The sequence below is a fragment of the Uranotaenia lowii genome, chromosome 2, assembly GCF_029784155.1.
Source record: "Uranotaenia lowii strain MFRU-FL chromosome 2, ASM2978415v1, whole genome shotgun sequence".
In the NCBI taxonomy this organism is placed as follows: Eukaryota; Metazoa; Arthropoda; class Insecta; order Diptera; family Culicidae; genus Uranotaenia; species Uranotaenia lowii.
This window is the reverse complement of record NC_073692.1, coordinates 239,946,335-239,971,082: the sequence shown is the minus strand read 5'-3', so window position 1 is coordinate 239,971,082 and position 24,748 is coordinate 239,946,335. Positions and strand designations below refer to the sequence as shown.

Genomic DNA, 24,748 nt, shown 5'->3' with positions numbered 1-24,748 from the left:
AAAGCTTGCAGCGGTCTAATGTACATATGTCAATGAGGAGCTAGTTCGATTATCACACATGGTCATACGATTGGCTCTGCTGATTTCAGAGGTTTCTGGGAACCCGATGGTGCATAAATCAAACGCTCAGATAAGATATTGGATGAGTGAGTTCATCGATGATAAGGTAAAAAACCAAATCGGCTCTACGTGCCGTGTGATTTGCTATGTCACTCGATTTTAGTATTGGTAAATGTTATGGCGTAAAATGTCGTTCCTGAATTTCACACAGTGAGTTTTAGTTTGACGCATCCTATTCACGTTTAAAGTGTACAAAAATAATTGTAAACAAATGAGATGCTTGCGTTCTAAGGGAAAAGTTTTACGTGTTTTTACCTCACTTTATATAAATGATAATTTTATTTAGGTTCATGGTTGACGATGTTGAGCTAAAGCAATAATATTCGAGAGCGTCATTAAAGTTATCTTTTACTATTTTTGGAAATTTTACTTTTGAAGTAGGTACGCTAGAAAAGTGCTCGCGTCACTCTCTTTTACGATTTCGTATGTTACCAGGAGACAAAAAAATAGATTCTTTGTGGTAGGAAAAACCAACGGCAGCTTATCTATCACTCACAGCTTAAATTACCTGGATTAGAGCAGTTTTTCACGTCGTGTATCACCAACGTGCGCCCGAAGCAGACACTCAACGAATGACCCATTCGGGATCCACCAAAAATATTTCGGAACTTTGCTGTTGGCACACAGATGCATTTGAGTGGTAGGAAGGAAGAAAAAAAAACTGAATGGAATCAGGTGGTGGGAGTTCTCCGTGTGTAGTTCTTTCAGCTTTCCCTCAGTCCGGTAGGTAGTTTTGGTTACGATGCACTTTTTTCCGGGAACAATACGATGCCTTGGGAAAATATAGTCAATTTTTCAGTTCTGTTTTCGATTTGGCCTCCTCGCGGATCTGTGCGCGGGACACAGCGACACACAATTATTCTACTATGTGGGTTGGGTTGGCCCAGCTTCTCGCACTCTTGCCGGGAGCTTCTGCCGATATTGACTACAAACACACCCCACATTCTAGTAAGTAGCAGTAAAAACCGCGTCCACACAGTTTGGGCTATTTTTTGCCGACGACCAGAGCACAGTAGTAGGTATACGATTTATGAAATAGAACACACATATCGAATCAGTGCCCCATACGCGGCGACCACATTGACTTGTTGACCATAGCGAGATGTACGCTCTGCATACACACTGTGGAAACGACTTACTTTTAAGTTCACGATTAACCATTTATCTACGGATTTGTCACCAGCAGTATTTTCAAGCAGAAAACATTGAAAATAAAGGTCTTGTCTAGTGAAAAGAATAAACAAACAAGATATCGAAAAAAAATATTGTTAAATTTAAAGAGAAAGTCTCACTGTGCACAGTTTATGTCTATAAAATCATCGTCATCATACACAGCTGAGCACGGGATACTGACAGAAGGAAGCATCACACTGCTTATTCTTAGTGAGAGCTGCATGTTTGCTTGAGTTTGCAAGTTTGATTTTACTTATGCTGTTATCCATACGGCAATTTAGCTAGCTAGACGGCTCAGCCTTGCTTGGGGAAAAACGTCAACGGACATTCGGCTTATGTGTGAGAAAGCCTGGCCAACAAATTTATGTATGTACGATGGCGTAATCTTCCCAAGCCCGAGAGTTAAAATGGTATAATATTTTTATTTTTGCTTATCAACATTAATCTAGGAATTTTTAAGATGTTTACATCGCATTAACTTGAACAATTCATTTATTTTTTTTATAAGCAAATTTTTGTGTTAATCCTGGAGTCACAACAAAAATAATTCGAAAGTTATAGAAAAAAAATTTAATTCTTCGAATGGGGGAATAGGAAGAGGGGAGAAGGCTCTCATAGAATTTTTCGCACAATTCGAGAACTTATCAAGCAAACGGAATCAAATTTGGCATGTAAGGGTATATGGGTAGGAAAAATATTTTAAAGATGGTTTGAGACTCTTTCCTGTTTCCAGTGTAAAGATAGAAAAGGGTGAGGGGCCTCCCAAACAATTTTTTGCAACATTCGAGAGAGAACTAATCAAGCAAATGGAACCAAATTTGACATGGCTGATTATTTGGGTACCAGAAATGTTTCTATGGTTATTTGGGACTCCACCCTCTTCGATTGGGGAGATACAAAGGGGTAAAGGGGATCTTCCATACAATTTAATTCATTATTCGATAACTGATCATAGGAAAGTATATGGCTACGAGTCAAGTTTCTACGATGTTTGAGACCCATCTGACCTTCCCTTGGGGGGACAAGAAGGGGGGGATGAGGTCTCCCTTTTATGCATTACTCGAGAACTAATCGAACAAAACAAACCAAATTTGTCATGGAAGTATATCCGAGAACGAGAATTGTTTTTTTTATGTTTCGAAACTCTTCCATCTCTCCAACGGGAAGAGGCGAAGGAGGAGGAAGGTTCTCATAAAAACTTTTGGATCACCCGAGTACCTATTATTCAAATTGAAAAGCAGTGAGTATTTGAGTAGAATTTTTTTTCTATGATTGTTTTAAGGCTTATTCCACCTTTCACTGATTCGATAGGAAGGGGGTTGGGGAGCTCCCATACATTTTTTTATCATCTCGAGTGCTAATTTAGCAGATGGTAACAAATTGGGAAGAGTATTCAAATACAAGAAATATTTCTAAGATGATTTAGTTCCCCTCACGGGATAGCTTTTTTTCTAGCTGGGCGAAGAGAGGTGCCATATAACTCAAGTGGCCAAAAGATCCTTAAAACCTTCTCTTAAAAGCTTCAAGGGCCTTCATGAACAAAAAAGACAAAATATCTTATCTATATATATAAAAATGAATTTCTGTCTGTCTGTCTGTCTGTCTGTCTGTCTTTCTGTCTGTTCCCTATAGACTCAGAAACTACTGAACCGATTTACGTAAAACTTGGCAGGTGGGGGTTATTGGAGGCCGGGGAAGGTTTCTATTATGGTTTGGGACCCCTCCCTCTAACAAGAAGGGGGGGAGGGGCCTCCCAAACAAAAGACAATTTTTTGCATAACTCGAGAACCAATCAAGTAAATGGTATCAAATTTTTCATGGGGTGGTATTTGGGAACGGAGAATATTTCAATGAATATAAGGTACCCCTCCCTCCTCTCAGTGGGATGATAGGAATGGGGAAGGGGGGCTACCTTACAATTTTTCATATAACTCGAAAACTAATCAAGATATTGGAACCAAATTTGGCATGGGAAGGTATTTTGATACGAGTAATATTTCAATGATTATTTTAGACCCCTCCCTCTTTGCAGTTGAAAGGGGGAAGGGGTCTCTTTCATATTTTTTTACATAACTCAAAAACTAATAAAGCAAATGGAACCAAATTTGGCATGGGAATGTATTTGGATACGAAGAATATTTCTATGACTATTTGAGACCCCTCCCTCTTTTCAGTAGGGAGATATAAAGGAGGAGGGGCCCTTTTTTTCATAACTCAAAAACGAATCAAGCAAATGGAACCGAATTTGGCATGGGCGGATATTTGGGAACGTGACATGTTCTAATGATTGTTTGAGACGCCTTCCTTCTTCCAGCGGGGAGAAAGGAAAGAGGGAGGGAAGTTTCATAAAATTTTTATTGCATAACTTAAGAACGACAACAGCAAATGGAACCAAATTTGGCATGGAACTACATTTGGGTACGAGAAATGCTTCTATGATTATTTGGTATCCCTCACTCCTTCAAAAAGGTGGATGAAAAGGGGGAGAAGAGGTCTCCCTTACAATTTTCAGTATAACTGGTGAGCTGATAGAGCAAATTGAACCAAATTTGGCATGTGAGTGTATTTGGATACGAAAAATGTTTCTATTATAAATTGAAGCCCCACCTTTTTCAGCGGAAAGATATAAGGCGGAAAGGGGGGCTTCCGTACAATTTTTTTGGATAACTCGAGAATTAATAGAGCAAATGAAATAAAATTTGGTTTAAAAAAGTATTTGAGTAAAAAAACTACTTTTGTGAATATTAAGTTCTCACCCCTCCATTCAATGGGGAGAACGGAAGGGGGAATGGTAGTAAGTTTAAGCATAACTCAAGAATTTACAACGCAAATAAAACCAAATTTGGCATGGGATGGTAGTTCAATACGAGTATTATTTTATGTCAAACTATTCCTTTCTTGCAGTGGGATGATAGAATTTGGAATAAAGGAAGGGAAGAGGAAAGCTTACATTTATCTTTTTTTTACAACAAAATCCGAGAAATGGGGAAAACTTAACATGGAAAATCATTTTGGTATGATTCTATGATTATCTGACACACCATCCTCCTTTCAGTGAGTAGGTACATGGGAGGAGGGAGTTGAGCCCAATACAATTTTGTTAGCATAAGTTCTCAATTAATGCTAACGAAGCCAACAAATATAGCATGGAAAGGTATTTGGCTACGAGATATTTTTCTACGATTGTTATAGATCCTTAAGCTTTACAGTGTAGAGAGGAGAAGAAATTTTGTTGTAAAGCTTAAAAATTTATCAACAAATGGCACTATATTTGATATGAGAGGATTTTAGGGCTCGAAAAAAATGTGTATGATTATTCAAGACCACGATTTCCATTCAGCAAGGGGTGAAGGGAAGGACAGGTGGGCTCTCTTATCAGATTTTTAGAATAAATTCAGAACATAAAAAGCAAAAACAACCTTATTTTATAAGTTAGATTGTTTGCGTACGATTAATTTGAGCCCCTCCTTTTTCAGGGCGACGCTTAAAGAAACAGATTAAAATTATCAGATCTTTAACACAAATTTGATCAAGATTCAGAAAACAAGTTTAAGACATCTTTGTGTTACAATACGAAACTCCAAGTGCAGCTCGCATTTTATAGCGGTTGCTTATGAATTATGTTATAACTTGATTTAAAATAATGCCAACAAGACAAAAATTTGAATAATTTTTGAAAATATCATTTGTTTTTGAAAGGTGTAGCAAAGCACACCGGGTCAGCTAGTATGTATATAAAAATGAAGGCGTTTTCTTTGTAACACCATCACGTATGAATGGTCGGTCGTAATGAAGTGAAATTTAGTATTCGAGGGTTGTTAGGGTCAGAGATGGTTTGTATAATAGTTTCAAGAATCTCACTTTTTATGGAAGGGGGGCTCCTATACAAAATCAACTAGAAACGGGACAAAACTGGAACAAGTTGAAGACGATTTTCACGAAAACTGATTCACGAGCACGAAGTAGTTAAAGAACTGTAAATATTTTCCAACGATTTTTTAAGGAACGGGTAAAACGAAGTTTACCGGGTCAGCTAGTATATAAATATTTTTCTTGAGATTTTAGCCATTTTTACTAAATTTCAAACAGCGATTAAACGCTTTCAACAAAAAACATACCTTCAGTTTTTTTATTGTAAAGAATTTAATATGCAATCAACAATAAAATTTTCAACTTGTTCCATTTGGATTTATCGTAGCTTTTTAGATAAAATAATTTTTCAACACAATTTGCCTTATAACTTCAAAACAAAAACACATTTAGGTAATCTGTTTTCACAAAAGATACGCATCATTATTATCTGAAATCTTGCCGAACAAATATTTTTGATAAAATATCACCCTAAAAGATATAACGAAAAAACTATTTTTTTTGTAGGGCCACCCTAACCTTATGAAAACAAATTGCCATAAAACTTTTATTCCAACAGATACGTGTTTAATGCCTTCGACAAAGTTTCATGAATTATTAGGTTCTATAATATTGTCGAACAATGTAGGTCTCTGTCTTAACACATCTCTGAAACTTTATAAACCACCCTAAAATTATTTCATTCAAAATAACCGCCTTGAGGAGTTATAAAAGTTTGTCTAAAATATCAAATGGATCAAACTTAAAGGAAAGACGCAAATAATTGTTCCCCACTAAATTTTATTTCTGGACCACTGTGCACTCTGGGTTCTCCAACGGGATGAATAAGCAAATAAGTTTAAAATCCCAAATAAAAAAACCACTGGGTTCTCTAGGTTTACTTCAACGGTTTTATCACATGGAAAATAGTGGAATTATAATTATTTCTGTGTTTGTCATAGCTATCTCAAAAACTACTTCACAGTTTGTCACCAAATTTTGCACATGTAAATAATACAATACTAGCTATTACTTTGCTAAAAATTTCATTGAATTCCATTTATGCAATCAAAAGTTATCCATAAAAAAAATTGATGCATTTTTTTTCGAGTACAGGCCTTATCTACAATCAGAAAGAATTTGCTTTTAGGTATCCTAAACTAAATTTGAAAAAAATAAGCGCTCTTTTAGTCTATGGATTAGGCAAGACAAAACTAATTTGAAAGAAACAAAATAACTTTAACTGTGATTTTAAAAGGTCAGTAATATTTTTCCTCTTAGCTAAATTAGATTCAATGCTATTCAATTCTGAGCCATTTTTACGTAGAAAAAGTTTTCCAATTAGGTGTCAGTTCCCATTTATTTCTGGAAGCTGTAATCTTGATTATGATGTTTCTCACCGGAAACTCGCCCCAAACAAAGGGCAAATGAAGCAACCACCTTTCCAAAGTTGTTGCACCATCAATTTGTTTCCGCTATATTTTTGCGAACCTTAAAGTTGCGAATAACTGGAATACCTTTTTCAGTTATTCTTCTTTCTAGCATAATAAAAAAAAATATTGAAAATATAAATATTATATCCATTTGTACTCGGGAAAGCTCCGGGAAAATACAGATGTCAATAACACACACCAAGAAGCGGATCGTAAATTTATCAATGCTTCACTCTGTCCTGTACTGGCTGCGCTTCGTTCTGCTACACCGGAGATTGACCAGCAGGCACAGATGTACGAGACAAATGTGTATTTTAGGAGGAATTAGACCACCACATCGACCAGATGGTAATCGTACTTTATAGCAAATTATGTGATTTACCGTCGAAAGAAAGAGTAGAGATTTTATACATAGTTCCAAAAAAAGGGTTTAAAGATCATTAACATGACAGCAAATTAAAATAAACTGTGGGTCATTGTTGATGAGCTTACCATACAATTCAGTATTTTGCAGCAAAGACACAGCCGCATCATGTTTCGCTATCAGTTGGGGCTTTATTTATGAAAGCCAATCTCAGGGGTTGGATCGAATAAAGTATATTTACCATAGATTAGATAATATGAAGTGGATTGAATCATTCTGAATGGCAAGCGTCTACGAATTTATAAATCAAACTACAACCATCGCAATCGAGTACAGTACATCAAATTTGTATGGGAAAAATAAAACTCTATAAATCTTGCGCAATTTAGCGTAAAATTCATCATTGGCCTACACGAAGATTACTTGTAAAATTTAAACCCGGTCGGACAGATGGGAGGTGTCGCGCGAACCTAAAGTTTGTATGAAATAGTGTAATATTTTGTTATTGAGGAGCATGTTAAACTGATTTCTCATCAACAACTTTTTCCAATACCAGCCATTTTTTCATCGAATAATTTTACTTGAAGCTAAGGTTTTTACAAACCAGCCGAAAGCTGCTTTTTCATAGGAGTTGCATTATAAGCGTTATTAACACTAAACATACCGACACTTTGTATATACCTATTCATACCGCGAGCGGTCAAATGACGGTTTACACTGTTTTCGCGAAAACTTTCTTGTTTCTCAGCCGATTTCTTTAAAATTTATAGTTTTGAAAAGCCTATAATGTGACTCAAATATGTAGATGAAATGTTTGAAAAACAGCTACCTTTGAAAATTCGTCATAAATTATGTATTTCGTATTTTTAAAAATCTAAAAATGCAAAAATGTGACAAATTACGTCAACTTTCCAATTCATTTTTCGAAATTTTTCTACTGTAACAGGAACAGCTTTGGCGGTTGATTGATTGTAAAGTACGGGTTTTACACAACTTTTTTACATTTTTTGTGGCCATGATCTTAAAAAAAAATTGATAAAAATTTCCGTATATGCAACATATAGCTTCTAACTTCAGCTTTTTCATGCACTAAGTGAAATTTTTTTCGAGCACTGATGAACAGATTTATAGCAATTTTCCCGAAGCATGTTTTTTCATAAAAAATTTCTTGGACTTAACATAACTTTAAAATAATTGATTGTAGCTGAAAATTGTCTGAGAAACATATTTGAGTCACATTATAGGCTTTTCAAAACTATAAATTTTAAAGAAATCGGTTGAGAAACAAGAAAGTTTTAGCGAAAACAGTGTAAACCGTCATTTGACCGCTCGCGGTATGAATAGGTATACCACATGCGTTATTCGAAAACCACAACACTTAGAAAAATTTTAAAAACGCAAAAATACTTGCTTTTTGAAAATAAAAATAGTCCTGTCGTTAAATTTGCGAAAAAAAATTATATAAGGTGTAATCATCATTCAAAGTTCAAAAACCGTCATTTGACCGCCTCCGGTACGTTTAGTGTTAAGGAGTGACTGTTCACGAAAGAAAGTGGACACCGGTTCGTGAATATCTACCGAAATTTGGAAGGTAAAAGAGATCAAGAAACCGGAGTAAAAAAGGAAGCTGCCGCGGCTTTTTAAATTCTGGAAAAGCGATTTTTTTCGAAGAAATTACCAAAAAATTGCTCATAGTCGTCACAATACAGCAAAAATGAAAAAAAAAAACAACAAAATGGAGCAAGAATAATAAATAAAAGAATATACCCTTCAAAAAATATTGTAAAAAAATCTTTTATACTAAAGATCACAATGTTTATACGAGCTCTTCATTCCTGATATCGTTGCCAGATCTACGGATTTTAAGCATTTCTACGGAGCTACGGATCGATGCTCAAAATATAGGGATTTTCAGCATTTCCTACGAATCTTTTTACGGATTATCGAAAAAATTATAGGGATTCTGCGGATAAACCAAAATTTTACCGGACGACCAAAAAAAAAAGCTCATCCAGTTTCATTTTGGCTAAATCAGTACAGTTTTAGATTTTCGTTTTCGTCCAACTTACGGACTTAGCGGTTTGCAATCTGGCAACGCTGATTCCTGATGACCTACAATGCATTTGATGAAAAAAAATTACAACAATTGTATTTACGGCTTGAAGTGCTATGTTGTATTTTTACATTTTTCATAATCATGCTATTAGGAGGGGGGGGGGGGGTTGGTTTGAGGTTAGCCACCCCCCCCCCCCTCTCCAAAAATGCCAAGCGAAATGTTTTCCGTTAGACTTAAAATTCGAAATTCTTAAACAAATTTTTATGAATAACAAGTCAAGAGTAACAATTTAGATTCAGGAATAAATAAAAAAAAAAACCTCGAAATCTCATCCGAGGTCGAAAATTTTATAACAGTTTTTCAAAAAATTCCGAATATTAAACTCCAAAAGTTAGGCTCCAAAAAGCCAAACTGACTCCAAAAAGTTTGACAAAACTTGACAGATTGCTCGGATTTTGCGCAGATTTTTTCACTTTCTTGAAAAATTAAACAAAAATTTAAATTGAGTCCCTAGAATTATGTATCTTGGGTTCTAAAAATAAGTTTAATCAAATTTGTTCACAATAAATATAAAGATTTTTTGGAAACCTAAAATATTATTCTAAATCTGATGATGTGTTTCGAAAAAAAAAACATTTATTCAAGTGATTTTCTTCTTGATTTTTTTGGAATAATTCCGAAATTTGACTGAATAATGACCAGATTTTGAGGAAAACTTTGAAACAATATGGTCGGATCTTGGTCACTTCTCTATCCATCTTTATCAATTTTAGAACTACATTTCACCGATATGCCGAAAAATAAATTTACAAAATTCATTAACGGTGATTAACTTATCTTAGAATTCAGAGTCAGAATAAAAAATCTAAATTGATATTCAGATTAAACTAAATGCATTTGGCGGACAGTCATAAATAAAACTTTTTCGGTACAACTGTGTTCGAGTTTACTCTTGGGCTCAAACTCACGGACATTAGCTCAGGACGAAACTGACTTGCCAACTGAGCTGTATCACAAGTCTAGCTGTTACACAAACTTTTATGAAAAAATTATCAATTCATAGGACTTTTTTTGGAAAGTTCTTATTTGAAATAAATAACTTTTAATGAGAAACAAATGAATATTTAGATATTACCGGCTCATCATTTTTCACTATTCTTTGTGTATGCATTGTTCAAGCTAAACAGTTATAAGAAAACAAATTTTCACTAAACACCCCATTTGCATGATATTTTCAGCTCATTTGACTATAACTCTAAAAACGGTGCTTTAGGGTGCCTGGAAACTCTTTGTATTTATAGGACTTAAAACTAGATCTTGATAGTAAAAAGAGTATGGACCAATGCGGGGCTTTTTTTATAAGGCCTTAAACTTTATACCTTTTTGAAAAAAATATTTATTTACTCATTTTTATCATAGATCAATTTAGTGTGTAAACATTTTAAACGGTTCAAATTAGAGCTTTTTATGTAAGCTTTCATATGGTGTACATTAAATTTCAGAAAAAATGTTTTGTTGTTGGTAATCCACCATGGGTGCACGGATTCACCGTAGTTTCTGTCTAAGTATGTGCTCACATGCATTCTTTAGATTATTAATTTCGACAAATCTCCAATGTAGCGCGTACCCGGACCTCATGGCTTCGTATGAACTGTTATGGGGTGAATGTTTTGCGTGTATTGATGTAGGTATATTTTGGAAGAACGAGTCATTCAGGTGGGCTAGTTTACTTACAGGTATTCCGGCATCCGTGTATACACCTGATCAGCTGGCAAATGATTGAACATTCCTGTTAAGTCAGTTATAGAATGAAACACATCTTACCTGTCGGCAATGGGATTCGAACCCAAACACTTTCTTGCCGATACCGGGAATCGAACCCGGTACGCCTGGCATACCAATACCAGACTCGCGCCAGACTATCCGCTAGACCACATCGGCGCTTTAAAATTCAGAAAAAATGTTTTCCATAGAAATATATAAAATTCAAATTGTTTTCTTCATCATATAAATTTCTCAAATTCTGATTCTGTGGTTTAGTATCTAAGATAATGATTTGAAAAATTGGGGATTTCTTATTCAAATATTAAGTTATTAACTAATGCCTTATTTTGAAGCTAACAAACAGCAAAAAAACGAATTTCTTTATGAAAATTTCACAGCATGTATCCGCCGGTGGAAAATTTACGTACATTGAATGAAAAAAATGCTAATAACTTTTTTGCCTAAAACGATGCGAATTTATGATCTTGGACAAAGTTGTTCAGCGGAAAATTCCCCATAAAAAATTATGAATAGGAACAAAACCCGTTAGCAGGTTCGGTTCCACAGAAGAAACTAAAATGATGTTGATTATTCAGAACTATATAACCGATTTAACCATAAAAGCTTAAATGTTCCAATTTACTCATGTAAACTTTACATAAAAATTCTGCCAAACTTTTTAGACCCCAGGGTTTGAAAAATTCAAAAATGAGCCCAAATCGACTCAATCTAGTGATGTAATAAATTTGTTACACTCTTCCATGTATTATGTTTTTTTTTTTCATTTTATTTTCAATTACGCCATTGAACACCATAAATGTTATCTTCAAATAAATAAATAAATAAATAAATTCAATCTTATGAAAGTTACACCCATCAATGCTAATTATAAATAATTACCGACATTCTTATTTTATCTTAAAATAATTTGCTAATTTATACTAAACCGTTTCCGAGATCATTTGATTTTAGTTATTTTTATTAGGTGGATTAGGGTCAAAATTTCATGATGATTTGTAAGGTTAATTTGTAAGGAAATTTGGATTTGAAACATTTGTTTGTATTTGAAAAGCATCAATAAAAAACACTTAATTTAATTTAATTTTTACTTTATATCTATATTCTGCTGTATTTTGCAGAACGAATAAATTTCACCCTTATTGTGATTTATTGTTACTTCAATCCACTCGGAATCGATGGCTCATAAAATTCACATCGTTTTATGATCATTACGAGCTTCGGTGGACCCGACTTTGTAGGAAAATGTTATTACCCGACCCTGTCAGTCCGTACTAACTAGCCCAGCATCCCTGTCTCGAGTGTTCAGTGACCTAGATTCGAACAACAGCAGCAACAACAGAGTTTTCATAAGAGCAAAAACCAAACATTCCAATGCCCTTGATGCGAGGGAAGAGCAGCGAGGCCAAATACCTATATTAGTGGAGAATGAAACGTGGTTGTCGAAGGAAAAAAAACGAGAACGTTTGGCTAAATATAAATTTAATCGTTTGCTTTTAAACTTGAAGCTGCTGTTTTCATCGAATTCGAGTTAGTAGTGTGTAAAGGTAGTGTGTCAGTTAGTTCGAAGCGTTTATATCCCATCCCCTAATTAGAACTGAGAGTTTAATATGGATGGAAAATGTTATTTTTAACTTTTCTTCCGTTTTGTTTATTTTCATTGCCTTTTCAGTATTTGCTGTAGAGTTTGGGTGGGTCAGTCAGCATTTCGTTACGTAAGGTTAAGGCCAGGGAAAATCGCTCTGCCTATTGAGAGCCACATCCAGGGACAGGGATACTTATCGGACACACCCACTCGAACCAAATGGGAAAACTGATAGGTAGTACGGTTGGTATCTAAATGTGGCTAATAAACTGCGGTCGATTGAATTGCGAAGTAGACGCACTTCGGTTATCCATGTTTGCGTCCATCTAACGGTTAGAGCACCGCAATTTTTCCAATAGATTAGGTCCATTCGTGGTCTGCTTGTTTTTTTTTTATAAAGGGAAGTACACTGATCATCGGCAATAGCTTTGTTTAGGGTAATGGGGGTTTCAATACATAATTTTGTGTCCACCTGCAATTCAAATAATTTTTCATCATAGTATCTCAATCTTTTGAAAAAAAAACCTAAGGGAAAATTGAATCATTGTAGACTTTAGAAAATAGGTATTAGAAAATTATTCAAAGCTTATCTTATAAGGAGCCCGAATATTTTTATTAGCAAAGATGAATGATTCCTTCTAAATTCGTATGGAAGTTGTCTATGTAAAAATATTATTGGGACAGGTGTGACTTACCTTTGCAATCGGTGCAACACATCCATTTTCAAATTAATTTTTCATCAGATATAAAACGTCCAAATGGATATTCAATTTTCGTCTATTTTCACTTAAAATGTATTCAACCCCCAAACAGTTTTTGCTCAGCGTCGCAATTAATCCTGTTGAAGTTGGTGAGTGAAAAATAATTTTCCCATTTCATACCACAACGTCATACTATGAACGGATAAACGATTGAATGGAAAAAGTTAATCAGCGGCTAAAACGACTGAATAAAATAATCTCCCCACGGCCATGGCCAGGCTGCTGCTAATGCCATTGACGAAGTGTAGCATAGATACCTCCTCCATAATAAAACCAACAACGGGCAGTCAACCAGCGGACCACGAGCAGTCATCATCATCCAGGATATAAATGATGCTTTTTGTGGGTTACGTAACTTCAGTCCCGGTACCTACACCATCGCTAGCAGGTGAATAATTTTTCGCACAGTCGAATCTATTTATCGGGTTTAATTAACGTCAAAACAATGAACGATGGAGGCACGATTTTCGCATCTTTCAAACGAAATGTGTCAAATACGTTATCATACTATCGTGTCTTATTTGGACTTATGGACATATTTGGCCTTAAAGTGACGACATGAAACATCAGTTTAATTTAATGAAAATGGGAGCTTTATCAAAGCACTCTTTTTCTGTTGACATTTAAGAGAAATTATGGTGAAAATCAAAAAAATTATCACGAACTTAGCGCTCATTCTTTCGATTCTTTACTCTCAAAAATCATCTCAAGAAATCAGGAAATCGAAAAAATCGAAATTTTAATTTTGATGCCAAATAACTTAAAAATGCATAAAAAGAAATCTGGTGTTATCTTGAAAAGAAAAAATAATCGACTATCAAGGGCTTTTTCCTAGGCCGTTTTTCGGAGAACCGGCTAAGTTCCAGAAAGTCGATTTTTGGACCAATCTACAAAATTTATATGGTCGGTTTTCAAAATTCGATCTAATATACATATAGGGTAAGGTTGCCAGATTGCTCGAATATTTAATACAAATTTTGGGAACAGTCTGGCCCAGCCTGGTTGCCCGGATGTCATTAAAAAAGCCTGGATTTTGACAGGATTTTTTCGCTTTATTTGGCAAATATAAAAAATGGAAATGTGTTGTAATTTTTTTTTATTAATGCCTTCAAAACGTAATTTTATAAGGAAGTTTTGTAAAAAAAACATGAAAGTTTTTTGGAAGCCTAAAATAATATTTAAAATCTGTCGATAAGTTTGGATACATCGCCGGCGTAGCCAACGACGAAGAGGAGCCACTCCCAACGATGAGTGAAGTTAAGGAAGCCATTCGCCAGCTGAATACAAACAAGTCGGCTGGGAAGGATGGCATCGCAGCTGAACTCATCAAAATGGGCCCGGACAGGTTGGCCGATTGCCTACATCGGTTGATAATCCGGATCTGGGACATAGAACAGCTACCGGAGGAGTGGAAGGAGGGGGTAATATGCCCCATCTACAAGAAGGGCGACAAATTGGACTGTGAGAACAACCGAGCGATCACTGTCCTCAATGCCGCCTACAAAGTGTTGTCCCGAATCCTACTCCGCCGCCTAACGCCACAAGCAAACAGATTCGTGGGAAGTCATCAGGCCGGCTTCATGGAGGGACGGTCTACGACGGACCAGATATTCACATTGCGGCAAATCCTCCAAAAATGCTGTGAACATCAAGTCCCTACGCATCATCTATTCATCGACTTCAAAGCCGCATACGACACGATCGACCGTAACGAGCTATGGAAAATCATGGACGAGAACGGCTTTTCCGGGAAGCTGATCAGACTGATCAAGGCGACGATGGATGGAACGCAGTGCTGTGTGCGGATTTCGGGTGAATTGTCGAGTTCATTCGAATCGCGCAGGGGGCTTCGACAAGGTGATGGTCTATCCTGCATGATGTTCAACGTGGCGCTAGAAGGTGTTATTCGACGAGCGGTGGGCGAAACGCGGGGCACGATTTTCAACAGATCCAGTCAACTTATCTGCTTTGCCGATGACATTGATATAGTCGACAGATCATCTGCGGCGGTGGAGGAGATCTACCGCAAACTGAAACGCGAAGCAGGAAGGATTGGGTTGATGATTAATACGTCCAAGACGAAGTACATGCTGGCCTGCGGAACCGAGACCGACCGAACCCGCTTGTCCAGTAATAACAAGTCACGATCGACGGCGACGAGCTGGAGATAGTCGAAGACTTTGTCTATCTCGGCTCACTGGTGACCGCAGACAATGACACCAGCCGTGAGATCCGGAGGCGAATTATCAGCGGAAGTCGTGCCTACTATGGACTCCACAAGCAACTGAGGTCGAGAAGACTTAGCCCTCGCACGAAGTGTAACCTGTATATGACGCTCATTAGACCGGTTGTTCTCTACGGGCACGAGACATGGATATTGCTCGAGGAGGACCTGCGTACACTCGGAGTATTCGAGCGACGAGTGTTAAGAACCATCTTTGGCGGCGTACAGGAGAACGGAGTGTGGAGACGAAGGATGAACCACGAGCTCGCGCGCCTCTACGGCGAACCCAGTATCCAGAAGGTGGTGAAGGCTGGCCGGATACGCTGGGCGGGACATGTTGCGAGAATGCCGGACGACTGTCCTGCAAAACAGGTGTTCGCTACGAATCCGGTAGGAACAAGACGAGCGGGGGCGCAACGAGCGAGGTGGTTAGACCAAGTGGAGCGTGATCTGGCGAACGTGGGGTGCCCGAGAAATTGGAGAACGGTTGCTATGAACCGAGTGAATTTTAGGAATTATGTTCGTAAAGTTATGTCGTGAGACGGAATACTATGTAAATAAAATAAATAACGATAAGTTTGGATGGAAACACTTTTTTTTAAATTTTTTTCTTGATTATTGTTGAGTAATTTCTGGGTTTTGACAGAATTTTCCCAGATGTCCGGATTTTGCCAGGATTTTATATAAAATTGCCCGGATTTATCCGGCCCGGATAAGCGCTGATAAAATTCTTACCTTAGTATAGGGTCTACAGGGTTCGTATATACTTTACAGGGAGAGCAATTTTGTATATGAATTCGGAAAAGCTTACTTGACCAGTATACAACGAGTTGTATTCAAAAATTCCTTTTGAAACTTGCAAAATCAACCAATTTTAGAGACATTTGATATTTTATATTTATTTTTTTTAAATTTTATTGAATATATGGCAGATCCATTACGATGTATCTAAATTTTTCCTTCCACCTGTGTCTACACTTGAAAAGTAACTCAAAAACTATAAAATCAATAGTTTAATAATGTTATACAAAACGAAATACGACATTTTTTACAACCTGATTTTTGTAAATAATTCCTTCCGTTTATTCCTTCTATCTATTAGCACAGAAAACAGACGTACAAGCTAGCCCCCGAAACTTATGTAAAAATTCCAACGCACTTTTTTATCCAATTTTTGTTTTTTGGCTGGGCCACCAGATGTCTCCAAACACACCAAAGAGAAATGTCAAAACAAAACTGAGAAAAAATAACAAAATTTAACTCATTTGAAACGGGTCGTATGACCTACATGTTCAAAGGAAATCGCTGTTGAAGTTTTGTAACACATTCGTCACGTTACATAAATAAATCAGGGTGGCCACTCAAAATCAATTTTTAATTTCCCGCATTTTTCCCGTTTTTTTCCCGCATGGTCTCGCGAAATTCCCGCTTTTATACAACAGAAAACCAAACGAAATTCCGAATATTCATTTTTTAAACCATATAAACGAAAATCGATTAAGCTTTTTTTTGTGGTAAATGATGTTATGGTTTTTGTTTCAGTGATGTTTACCAATTAACTTAAAGATCATTATATTGATCAGAAGGATTTTTTTTAATTTTTAAAACTATGTCACTCGATTCAAAAATGTACAACAAAAGAAAAAGGGTTTATTTATTAAAATATGTTTGATTATCATTTTCTAATTTTATTTGTATCGCATATATTTTTAAGTATTTTAATTTTTCGTAAATTAAGCTTGCCTCTCTATGAGCGTCGGAAAGCATCTTCAATTTTTTCGCTTCCAGTTCCTTAGCCTTCTTTTCTGCCTCTCGCTTCCGTTTCGCTATAGTTTTTTTCAGATTTTCCTCCATTCAAACTACTATAAAAAAAAAGAAAAAGAAAAAAAATCCTTTTTTTTGCTTTTAAGGACTCGACATATTTTGAGTGAGAATTACGGGCATACTGGATTAACGATTTTGTTACCGTTATAGCTGTAACTCCACCTGACATGTTGATTCCGTTGAGTACAATATGTTGGGCTGTCAGACTGTCGGTTTGGTTTTCAACTAGGGAACCGTTCAGATACCACGTGGACAGAAAAATGAGATTTTTGACCCCCTCCTCCCCCTCCGTGGACAAGCGTGGACATTTGGTAAACCCCTTCCCCCTCCTCGGATGTCCACGTGGACAGATTTGAAATAGTTTTTTTTTTGAATACCTATAATTTGACAGTTAGAAAACACCACTTTTTGTCTTTTTTGTTATTGACATGGCTGATTTTAAAAAACTGAATAAAAATTTCCTGATATAAAATAATTTTAAAATTTTTAAATTTCTAAATTATCATATTTATCACTTGAAGCTACTAATTGTTCAAACTTAAACTGGAAAGCTTTGCAATTAGAAGATTTGGATTTAAACATCTCAATATTTATTCATCTTGAACAAAAAATTTTGAAAGTAAGTATGTCCACGTGGACATGACCCAAACCCCTACCCCCCTCTCCGTGGACAAGCGTGGACCTTTTCATACCCCCCTCCTCCCCCTAAGTTGTCCACGTGGTATGTGGACGGCCCCTAGGCATTTCGCGTTAACGGAAAAGCCTCTTTCTATCCATGCCATGAGACAAAATTATAATTTTCTTCAATAAGGTCGTCAAATTGAAGAACTCTTTTTTCGATTCGCCAATAAGTTCCATCCAAAAAATGTCCAATGGTTGTGTTTTTCTTCGATATCCCGAAATGATATTTTTATTGAAGGTATTGCACATAATTGTTCGAAATCGTCCTTAATTTTATCGGCACAAGCTCTACTTAAGTGTTGCTTGTCAACAAATACTTCTAGACACAGGTCTTAACGTTTTTTGGCAATATCTGGATAGTGTGCAATCACATCGGGATTAACGCACGATAAATACCGAGTGATTGGATAAGACAAGGGATATGGTATAGCTTTTTTACTCAAAAATCCACAGTAAAACGAACGACAGCTATTTCTGAATACAAGGATATCCTTGTCGGAAACATGACCATACTCTTTTGCTTTCTTAATTGCTGATTTAGTTAAGAATCCAATTTCTACGCTTCCAGGAGGTTAAAGTTTTATTTCTGAGAGTTCAATTCCAAAAAGTGTTTTTTATTTAACGTTTAGTCGTTCAGGCATTACAACTTTTTCCATCAATGCTCTTACAAGCCCGGTTGAATCATCGAAAAGAAACGGAAAAATCGGTGCTTCTGTCTGATACTCGCGTAAAAAGGACTCAATAGTAGAGACGGCCGTACCAAAAAAAGCTTATTTTCGGTCGGAAATCGGTCGAAGTCAATTGGAAAGAGACTGGTGATCAACTGTCAATCCATTTCCACTTGTTTCGACCTATTTCGACTAAACTTCATTGAACAGACTTTCACTGAGCCAAAAATTCCCGACTTTTCGAAAAAATTCCCGGCTTTTTCCCGCTTTTTTCCCGTTGGATTTCAAATCCCGTCTTTTTCCCGCTTTTCCCGTTTTTCCCGAATGGGTGGCCACCCTGATAAATGTATCCTAAAATTTATCGGCTATTTTCTTCAAACTTGCAAGAAGTCATAAATTTTAAGCAATGCAATGGGATGCAAATGAGATACGTGAATGATACTAGACATAGTATCAATACTGCTGAGTGAAAATGATCGTCAAGAATGTTCTTTTTTGACTGGACATAGCCAATGTTTCCTCTGACTTCGATAACCGTTCAAGAAATGCCAAAGCTTGCTCCAAAAGTTGTCAGTTATTCTCTGCCGCAGTAGTACTAAAATAAAAAAGTAAAATTTTGCCAAGTTGAAAGTTACTCTAATTGCATTTATCAAGCAATACATTGAAGCCGTTCGTTTTACTGAGATATTAGTAAATTTATTCATGATTTCATATACGATTACGCCGTTTCCAAAACTGAGGGATTCAAAAGTTGATTTGTAACTTTTGAACGGCACAACAGATGGCACTGTCTCCAGTCCATTTTTAATGTATTTTACTGATGATAGCTTTTAAATTTTTACACACTTTTCTGAATATTTTTTGTTCGAGCTTGTACGTCTGTTCTCTGTGCTATTAGGTACTGGATAGTTTTGTCGTAAGATGTTATACTAAATATGTTAAAACGCAATACAATCTTTAAGAAAAAAGTAGCAAAATAAATAGATTATGTCAAGTACTGTCGAGTGTGCGATTATAACGCCGAGTGCTGAAAAAATTAAGTTTTGCAACGAGTTACATATATATTTTTTGCAAAACTGCAAAATACTATTTAGAATCATGTTTTTAAACCTTAGGAACCCAGCAAACATGAAATTGTATCAGAAATGATAATTTAAGTCGTTCACAGTAGTGTTGCGAATCACAATTCCAACTGCCTAGGGAAAAGATCGTATAAAATGTCGTTTGAAGTAAGTTTAAATCGGATATGATAGAAAGTCCACCTCGTTTGTAAATTTTGAAATGATTTTGCTCTCGCTCGGGCTTCAAGTGAGAAAATCATCGTCATGTTCTCTCTGCAACCAACATCTAGAGATTTTAAGGCTATGAGAGTAAAATCTTGAGCTCTCTTGCATTCTTCCGATAGGAACGAATAAGGTGTCGGATAGCGCCTATTTGGTGTAGTTTTCGACGCTTAAGAAAGAAATGAAATTTATGTAAGTATGTATATTGCCTCCACTTTGGTAGATAAATGCTGTTTTTTCAACTTTCATACGATCATTCTATAATTCTTACGTTTACGTTTAATTTTATATTCAACAGTGAGACGTACTTTTGTACCTTAACATGATCTTGATCGTGATTATGATCTTCATACTAACTCTTATCCGGGATCTGAACTTAGTTTTATTTTTTTTCTGACTTATTTTGATCCTGATACTTGTTGTACTATTCGTGCACTAAATCATTTGCTTCAAGAAAATTTATGCGAAACCGATTTAAATTTACCCGAAGAGAATGTCTTTTATAGAGAAATATATATTCGAGATGCAAAATTCGTTCATGAATTTCAATGTATGTATATTTCATAGTGTTGCCATACGTGCGACATACGAAACTCTACTTCAAAAATAATCGATTTAATCATTTGCAAAAAATTAAAAAATTCTGAAAATTTAAAACACAAACATTGATTGATATTCGATCTGTGGAGTTGCTGGACCAAATGGTGTCCTCGAACAAACCTGAGCCTCTTTGAATAAACCTACAAGCCTAAGGTTGATCAAACGAGTAGCAATATGCCAGGCCCAAAAAACCGGAACAGGTTGGTTTCTTCAAACCATCCTTCATACATGTTAAAAAATGTTCAAACAACCTCAGAAAATAGGCGGTCTATGTATGAGCTCCAGAGGAAAATGTTAAAAAAAAATTGATTATTTAAGAATAAAAAAAATAGCATAAAATAATCTTTTACAACTTTTGCGTCTCTAAGCAACATGAATGAAACTTCAAAAATGTTTGTTCCATAAGAACCAGAAAGCGTGAATGAACGAACCATGACCTCCGATTTCCTGCTAACAACGCTTCCTGCCTGACTGGATGACTTGTGTCTGCCCCAAAATCTTACGCCAACCGAATTCGGTTCAAGCTAATGGTGTTAATTAGTGAGGCGAGCGTTCGCCCTCAGCTCGTTAATTATGCAGCATGCTAGGAATCTATTTCTTCAAAGAAGGATCAGCTCTTCACGCGAAAAGGTTTCATAATGTTTCCGAATCGGAACGATGCATCTCGTGAAAGCTTGAATAGAACAGAGAAATCTTCATGACTGCCGACTTCAATCGAAGTACTATGTGCTTGCGAGCTTTCGTATTGTGGAGAATGGAGCAGAAGAATGGAATGTAATATAAATTGCAACAAAATAGTCTAACCGTTTTTGCAGGACGAGAAATAAAAAAAAGTGATATGTAAAATGTGGGTGGAGACCATAAAACAAAAAAGTCATAAACGTAGGACAGGGCTAAAGTTTTCACTGCAGCTCGGCAAGCTAGCAATGTAGGTACTTTGACAACATATGTAACATTGTGGTTGGTAAAGCGATAAAACTGTGTTTTCCGACCTGAAAGTCTGACACCTACGACATAAATATTGATATATTGAAGAGTGGGAGAAGGATACTTTCAGTGAAAGCATTTGAAAATAGACTAAGTTTAGAGACGTCACAATATCACTTGAATTGCTTTCATTTGAATTCAAAACAAGCTTATGAAAAGGATATTTGATAAGGTTCCAGTTCAAACGTCTGAGTTTCATATTTTTGCAATGTCCTGTGCTACTAAAATATCTCCGCAAAACCCGTGACCGGAAATATTACACGCAGTTGCGCACCAAACCGTGTCGATCTGTGATTGACGACAAACCCAACATCAGAAGCTTGGATACAAATATTTGGTAGGTATCAAGCGAGAGAGATTATTACCATTTCGGAGCGTGTTTGGAAGAAGAAAATGCCGAATATTTTCACCAGATTTTAATCTGGAGAGGCAATTTGCCAAAGTGGTTAATTTAGTGCTTCCGTTACCATCGAACAGTAGAAGAGTTTTTCATAGAGAGATCGATTGTGAGATCCTGTAGGTAAAAAGACGTTTTTCGTTTTCTTTCTCGGCAAAAAACATTATGAGAAAGCAAAATGTTTTTGAAATAATCAATAATACTTAGCAACATCTCGTTTGCTAGAAGAAAACAGTAAAATGACTGAAATCTAAAATTTCAAACTAAGAAAATATTATAGTTAATGATTTATTTTATAGTAAATGATAAGTTTTTGAAAAAAAAAACAGGTTGAAATATCGTAAAATAGTGTACATTTCCACAGATGTATACGAGATACGCCTTGTCGCTACACTGCCCCTACTTTCATAATAGTGCCATATGCAAAAACGAACAAGCGAGAAAAAAAGCTTTTTCTGTTTTGGAATACACTTTTAGGTTGTGACCACAACTTTCAACAAAAACAAAAATCGTTTAATGGAATGTGTTTTAGGTTGTAGGTAGGCTACAAAGACTTCGTTCGATATTATCTGATTTGAGACGCTCAGAGCCAAAGGGGTATATAAGTGCAAAAATGACCGATTTCTAATTAGTGATGCCAAACGATTGTTCGTTTTTTTCAAAAAAATTCGTGAGTTCCGTGAGTGAAAGCAGTCGGCTCTATCACTGGTGTCGTCAAATCGAGATTTTTTGTGTTATTTAGGTGAATTTAATTATTTGCGAAATCTGCAAACGGTTAATGAAACTTAACACTATACGTGACGAAACAAGTTTTTGGTGTTTAATCTGGAAGATTTCCGTAAATTTACGGAAAAGTGCAAGCTTTCATCGTTCTGAGGCGCCATTGTGTTGAAGCATCTTCCTAGCATCTTGCTATGGATCTCACTCGAGTGAGAAATCAACTGTGGGCCATCTCACAACCCAATAATTATCGGGTTCAAAAATATTATTTAGGCATTTTTGCGTAATCTTCTTGATATATTTCCCTTGGCACCCCACGTTATAAAAAAAATTATCTTTTATAACGAAAAAACAAAACTAGTTAAAAAAAAATAAAGTGACAAAATTCACATGCCACCGCATGTTTTGAACCTTGCTTAGGATCTCATTTCTAATGAGAATCAAAACGTAGGTGAGTGAGCTCACAAATCTCTGGTAAGTAGAAGCTCATAAGTATATCTCAATGGTGAGAAATGATGTTTGTGTAGAAATGATGACATCTGGCATGATCTAGCTATTCTGATTGATTCTATATCAACTGCGAGTAGAAATGTGTCCATTTTTTGGTAGAATACAAAGTGTATTCAAGTTCTTCTTGTTGCCTTGAATGCATTGATCTTTTGTAAAGATCCCGGATATGATTCAAATAGTTTTGGTTCATGGTGTTCTTATGTAAGCTCAATCATTTTGGTACCTGAAGAACTAAGTTTTGTCCCTTCTGAAAAATCATAGTAAATAATGCGTTACTCCGCCAGGAGTTATCTGCTCACCAATTGCGATATACTGTGGGTAACTCGCCTTTTGGTAAGAGTTTTTTTTTGCTCTATTGTTTGCTTCTCAAAGGTAGTACAATTGATCAGCATTGTTCTTCTATCAATTTGTTAGCTCTGGCTATTCTTTTGTAACTATTGGATAGTTAGCAGCTCTGCGTTAAAACCGATAAAAGTCACGTTCGCGTGTGATATTAAAATGATTCAGTCGACTAACGATGATTTCGAAGACTTTCTTTTAGAAAGTCCCCGTAGTGATGCTGGAAAACGTATGACCGTTTCACCCAAGAACAACTTGGAAAAAAGACTGTGTCCAGGAAACTTGGATTTAAAGTTAACCATTAAACGCCGTTGTTCAGATATCGACGAAAAATATTTTGATCGAATCAGCATGTTGCTGGTGAAAATGCAGCAACAAATTCCTGATTCGGAAACTCAGCCGAGATTTCTGAACTCAGGAATCCAATCAGGAAATGGTTGGTTTCATGCAGCGGATCAGGCTAGTATGGACTGGCTGAAATCTTCGCTTGAGGCCATCAAAGCGAAAGGTGAACCATCTGATTTCTGTGTAACACCATACACACCAATTCAGACACTACGTCGTGCCACAGCATTACTTCCCCCCATTCCATCACTGGAACGCGATGGATCGTCCACTATTCTTCGGATGATATCGAAACTTAACAGTGATATTGATACGAAATATTGGAAAGTGATTAAAATATTTCCTTATGAAAACAAAAAGCACAAGGTGGTTCTAGCTATCGATGAAGATTCTGTGGAGAAAATTCAAAGAAAGAAGAATCAAATATTCTATTCCATTTCCAGCTTATTCATTAAGTTCTATCCTAAAAGAAATTTAAATATCCAATAAATAAAGCAATCCTTAAATGGTTCTAAAAATTTTGTTTAAATAAAAATTTTCTTTTTATTTTATTTTCTTTGATTCTTCAAAACTCTTGTCTGGGCGACATGTAGATCCGTTAATGACTTTCCGTGTATTTGGTTTCCAGGTATATGATGAAAACATAAAAAAAATATACGGCCAGGTACAATTTTCCCGTTTTTTTGGATAACGTGCCGCTTATGAGCCACCCCCATTCTGATACCTGAAGTGCAAAAATGACCGATTTCTAATTGGTGATGCCAAACGGTTGTTCGTAATTCAAAATTTATTTGGTGAATTTTTAAGATTTTTAGAGTTTAAGTAAAAAACTTTAACGTTCGACCGAACAGATTCACAAACAGATTACCAAGCTTGTTATAAAATCCTTATATGTATACTGTAAAACTTGTCACACTTGAAATATGTGCGGAGTCACTCCTAGCTTTCACATAGACCTAGGAAGCCTCAGCAGATCTAGACTGCCGCTTGCGACAACGAGTCGGCGGTCATAGGGAATGGTCTGTCTGGGGAAAAAAATCTGGGTTT

General features: G+C 36.1%; 1 protein-coding gene across 2 annotated transcripts in view; it reads right to left on the bottom strand.

Moving 5' to 3' along the window:
• Positions 1-24,748, bottom strand: part of LOC129743587 (adenylyl cyclase-associated protein 2) — a 74,095-nt gene that overhangs the window by 26,042 nt on the left and 23,305 nt on the right. Inside the window, exon 1 of one of the 2 annotated variants that reach the window (XM_055735646.1) lies at positions 629-999. The exons of the other annotated variant lie outside the window; for it this stretch is intronic. Within the exon in view, the coding sequence (XP_055591621.1) occupies positions 629-701 (73 nt within the window). The 5' untranslated portion in view covers positions 702-999. Of the gene's footprint in view, positions 1-628; positions 1,000-24,748 lie in introns of those variants that run through there. 2 annotated transcript variants of the gene reach the window in all.